General features: G+C 46.6%; 1 protein-coding gene across 9 annotated transcripts in view; it reads right to left on the bottom strand.

Annotated features, from left to right (window-relative positions):
- The window catches only part of LOC132475804 (disks large homolog 4-like), a 16,092-nt gene that overhangs the window by 5,222 nt on the left and 5,870 nt on the right, over nt 1-5,000 (bottom strand). For all 9 annotated transcript variants that reach the window (XM_060077132.1, XM_060077133.1, XM_060077131.1 and 6 more), the window contains 6 exons: nt 4,147-4,271; nt 3,288-3,457; nt 2,646-2,782; nt 1,798-1,930; nt 1,439-1,550; nt 1,014-1,170 (listed from right to left, as the gene is read on the bottom strand). In XM_060077132.1, coding sequence (XP_059933115.1) covers nt 1,014-1,170; nt 1,439-1,550; nt 1,798-1,930; nt 2,646-2,782; nt 3,288-3,457; nt 4,147-4,271 — 834 coding nt within the window. The remainder of the gene's footprint in view (nt 1-1,013; nt 1,171-1,438; nt 1,551-1,797; nt 1,931-2,645; nt 2,783-3,287; nt 3,458-4,146; nt 4,272-5,000) is intronic.

Below are 5,000 nucleotides of genomic sequence, written 5' to 3' on the forward strand. Positions count from 1 at the left end.
GTATAGTGGGTGGTACAGTATACTCTGGTGCAGTGTTCTCATTACAGTGAGGATCTGGTCTCTCCAGTGTCTAGTATAGTAAAGTGTTGTCATTACAGTGAGGATCTGGTCTCTCCAGTGTCTAGTATAGTAAAGTGTTCTCATTACAGTGAGGATCTGGTCTCTCCAGTGTCTAGTATAGTAAAGTGTTCTCATTACAGTGAGGATCTGGTCTCTCCAGTGTCTAGTATAGTAAAGTGTTCTCATTACAGTAAGGATCTGGTCTCTCCAGTGTCTAGTATAGTAAAGTGTTGTCATTACAGCGAGGATCTGGTCTCTCCAGTGTCTAGTATAGTAAAGTGTTGTCATTACAGCGAGGATCTGGTCTCTCCAGTGTCTAGTATAGTAAAGTGTTCTCATTACAGTGAGGATCTGGTCTCTCCAGTGTCTAGTATAGTAAAGTGTTGTCATTACAGCGAGGATCTGGTCTCTCCAGTGTGTGGTATAGTAAAGTGTCATTACAGTGAGGCTCTGGTCTCTCCAGTGTGTAGTATAGTAAAGTGTTGTCATTACAGTGAGGATCTGGTCTCCAGTGTCTAGTATAGTAAAGTGTTGTCATTACAGCGAGGATCTGGTCTCTCCAGTGTGTGGTATAGTAAAGTGTCATTACAGTGAGGCTCTGGTCTCCAGTGTGTAGTATAGTAAAGTGTTGTCATTACAGTGAGGATCTGGTCTCTCCAGTGTCGTGTTGTCATTACAGTGAAGATCTGGTCTCTCCAGTGTGTGGTATAGTAAAGTGTCATTACAGTGAGGCTCTGGTCTCTCCAGTGTGTAGTATAGTAAAGTGTTGTCATTACAGTGAGGATCTGGTCTCTCCAGTGTCGTGTTGTCATTACAGTGAGGATCTGGTCTCTCCAGTGTGTAGTATAGTAAAGTGTTGTCATTACAGTGAGGATCTGGTCTCTCCAGTGTCGTGTTGTCATTACAGTGAGGCTCTGGTCTCTCCAGTGTCTAGTATAGTAGAGTGTCCTTACAGTGAGGATCTGGTCTCCTCTCCTCAGCTCTCCACTCAGGTCTGCCGGGCCTCCAGCCAGGATGAAGGAGATGAAGATGCCCTCCCCGTCTTCTCCTCCAACGATGTTGAAGCCCAGACCCGAGGACCCCCGCTGCACACACACACGCCGAGGCTCCCTGCAACACACACACACACAAACATGCACATGTACACACACGCGCGTATGCACACACAAACATGTACTCGCACATGTGTACACAAACGCACACTCACCTCACACATGCATGCACACACACCTCACATGCACATGCACGCACACACACACGCACACACAGACACACACACACACAAACACATACGCACGGACACATGTTCAAAGGGTGCTGATGAGGTAGGTTTGGTGGGTTCAAGTAGGGGGAGGTTCGATGAGGCGATAACTCCTACCGCGCATAGTCGTCCTCTCCCATCATGCCATGGGTGACCGGTGAGTATCGCCGTGGCGACGGTGGAGGCAGGGCTTGTGGGTAATCGGCGAGATATTCAGGTTCCATATAGGCTACAGAGAGGGAGATAGTGGGCGGTCGAGACAGATGGAGAGAGACAGAGAGAGAGAGAGAGAGAGTAAAAGAGAGAGAGAGACAAAGTGAGAGAGGGAAAGACAGATAGAGGTAGAGATAGACCACGAGGGAGAGAGAGAGAGACAGGAAAAGATAGAGATGTATACCATGTAAACTAAAATAAATATTTCCTACTGCTTTGTTTTTTGTATGTTTGTGTGTGTGTGTGTGTGTGTGGCTGCTTACAGCTGGTGAGGTCAGGGGGGTGTGTGTAGCCAGCAGTTGGCGTGGCTACTTTCAGGTAAACAACCTCCGACGTGTTCTTTAGTGCGGTGACCGCATCTTCATGGAGCACCTCCTCTAAATTCATACTGTTCACCTGGGAAAGAGGTAGAGAGACATTAGCACACTGTTCACCTGAGAGAGAGAGAGAGAGAGAGTGAGAGAGACTTAGAGAGAGAGAGAGAGACTTAGAGAGAGCGAGAGAGAGAGAATTAGAGAGAGAGAGAGACTTAGAGAGAGGGAAATAAACACACTGCTCATCTGAGAGAGAGAGTGAGAGCAGGCGAGAGAGAGAGAGAGACATTAACATACTGTTCACCTGACAGAGACCTTAACATACAGTATGTAAATTTCTTTCTCTCTCTCTCTCTCTCTCTCTCTCCCTTTCTCTCCCAGTTGGATAGTTATACTGTTCACCCTTGAGAGACATTAACATACTGCGCAAGTGTGAGTGCATTTTTGTGTACCTGTGTGTGTGGGTGTGTGTGAGTGCATTTGCGTATGTGTGTGTGTGTGTGTGTGTGTGTGTGTGGGGGGGGTAATCAACAATAGCCAAAAACAGAGCACACGAGTCCATTGCTGAGTTGTTGATTCGATGAGCGTTTGCCGCTGTCTATTCCCTTCACTACACTAATACAGGCCTAGGGTGTATTGGGTGTTAAAACCATGTTCAATTCAGTAACACACATCACATACATACATAAAGGTATGTGTGTGTGTGTGTGTGTCGGTGTGTTTGTGTGTGGGTGTGTTTGTGTGTGCGCATGTGCATGTGTGCGTGTGTGGTGTGTGTGCGTGTGTGTGTGTCTCACCGCCAGTATCCGGTCTCTGATCTGGAGCCGCCCGTCTCGGTGGGCGGCCCCCCCCTCAATGATCTTGGTGACGTAGATGCTGTTGTCCCCGGCAACGTGTTGGTTACCGACTCCCCCCGCGATGCTGAAGCCCAGACCTGAGTAGACGGACAGGTAGGGAGACAGGCGGGGCATTTGGGCTACCTGTCTGTCTGTCTGCCGTACCTAGTGGTCTCTCTCACCGTTCTGTCTGTCTCTCTTACCTGTCTGTCTGTCTCTCTTACCTGTCTGTCTGTCTGTCTCTCCTACCTGTCTCTTTTTCCTATCTGTCTTGTTTACCAGTATCTCCCTGTCTCTACCCGTCTATCTGCCATACCTGTCTTCCTTTCCTACCTGTCTTCCTTTCCTACCTGTCTGACTGCCATACCTGTCTGTCTCTCCTACTTTTTTGTCTCTCCCACCTGTCTGTCTCCCGTGCCTGCCTGTCTCTCCTACACCTGCCTGTCTCTCCTATCTGTCTTTCTCTCCTACCTGTTTGTCTCTCCTACCATGCTGTCTGCATTACCTATCCGCGTCTCCTGCCTTTTTGTCTCCCATCTGTCTGTCTGCCACACCTGCCTGTCTCCTGCGTGTTGGTCTGCCGTACGTGTCTGTCTGCCATACCTTTGGGTCCTTTGATGAGTCTGATCTGCAGAACGGTGTCAGCAGGGGGGCGTGGCCTCAGGACGTACAGCCTGACCACAGACCCCGCCTCCTTCAGAGCCTCCACCGCCATGGAGTGGGTGACCTCACGCACGTCCACGTCGTTCACCAATAGGATGCTGTCATTCACCCTGCGGACACAAAGTTCACCAATAGGAGGCTGTCATTCACCCTGCGGACACAAAGTTAAACGAAGGAATGCTGAGGTAAGACAGTTCACCAATAGGAGGCTGTCGTTAGGACAGTTCACCAATAGGAGGCTGTCGTTAGGACAGTTGACCAATAGGTGGCTGTCGTTAGGACAGTTGACCAATAGGCGGCTGTCGTTAGGACAGTTGACCAATAGGAGGCTGTCGTTAGGACAGTTGACCAATAGGCGGCTGTCGTTAGGACAGTTGACCAATAGCTGGCTGTCGTTAGGACAGTTGACCAATAGGAGGCTGTCGTTAGGACGGTTGACCAATAAGATGCTGTCTTTCCCCCTGCTAGCACACAGACAGCTAGCTACTAGTAAATATCTATCTATGTATAGTTGTAAAATATCAATATAAAAAATACCATACACAAAATAAATATTTACTATGTATATATGTATTATATACATAATCTATATGTTATATATATTTAGAATGTATATATTCTATATATTTAATGCGTACATGTACTGTGTACGTATGTATGTGTATTTGTATATATAATGCATATTTGTTAAATATATATGTTGTATATATTTTGTATATATTTGTTAAGTATGAACACACACACATATATATATATATATATATATATATATGTTGTCCATGATAAGTCTGTATTTTACCGGAGCCTTCCGTCCAGAGCGGCGGCTCCTCCAGGAATGATCTTGGTGATGAAGACGGACGGATCGTCTCCAACGTGAGGGTTATCTGTTCCTCCAGCGATGCTGAAACCCAGGCCAGCAGTTCCCTACGCACACACACATGACAGCTCTATAGATATACACCTGCACACACACACACACATGACAGCTCTATAGATATACACCTGCACACACACACATGACAGCTCTATAGATATACACCTACACCTGCACACACACACATGACAGCTCTATAGATATACACCTGCACCTGCACACACACATGACAGCTCTATAGATATACACCTGCACACACACACACATGACAGCTCTATGGATATACACCTGCACACACACACATGACAGCTCTATGGATATACACCTGCACACACACACATGACAGCTCTATAGATATACACCTGAATACACACACATGACAGCTCTATAGATATACACCTGCACACACACACATGACAGCTCTATAGATATACACCTGCACACACACATGACAGCTCTATAGATATACACCTACACCTGCACACACACACATGACAGCTCTATAGATATACACCTGCACACACACACATGACAGCTCTATAGATATACACCTGCACACACACATGACAGCTCTATAGATATACACCTACACCTGCACACACACACATGACAGCTCTATAGATATACACCTGCACACACACACATGACAGCTCTATAGATATACACCTGCACACACACATGACAGCTCTATAGATATACACCTGAATACACGCACACATATGACAGCTCTATAGATATAAAACTACATACACAGTTACATTTATCGATATATGCCTACA

The sequence above is a fragment of the Gadus macrocephalus genome, chromosome 17, assembly GCF_031168955.1.
Source record: "Gadus macrocephalus chromosome 17, ASM3116895v1".
NCBI lineage: Eukaryota > Metazoa > Chordata > Actinopteri > Gadiformes > Gadidae > Gadus > Gadus macrocephalus.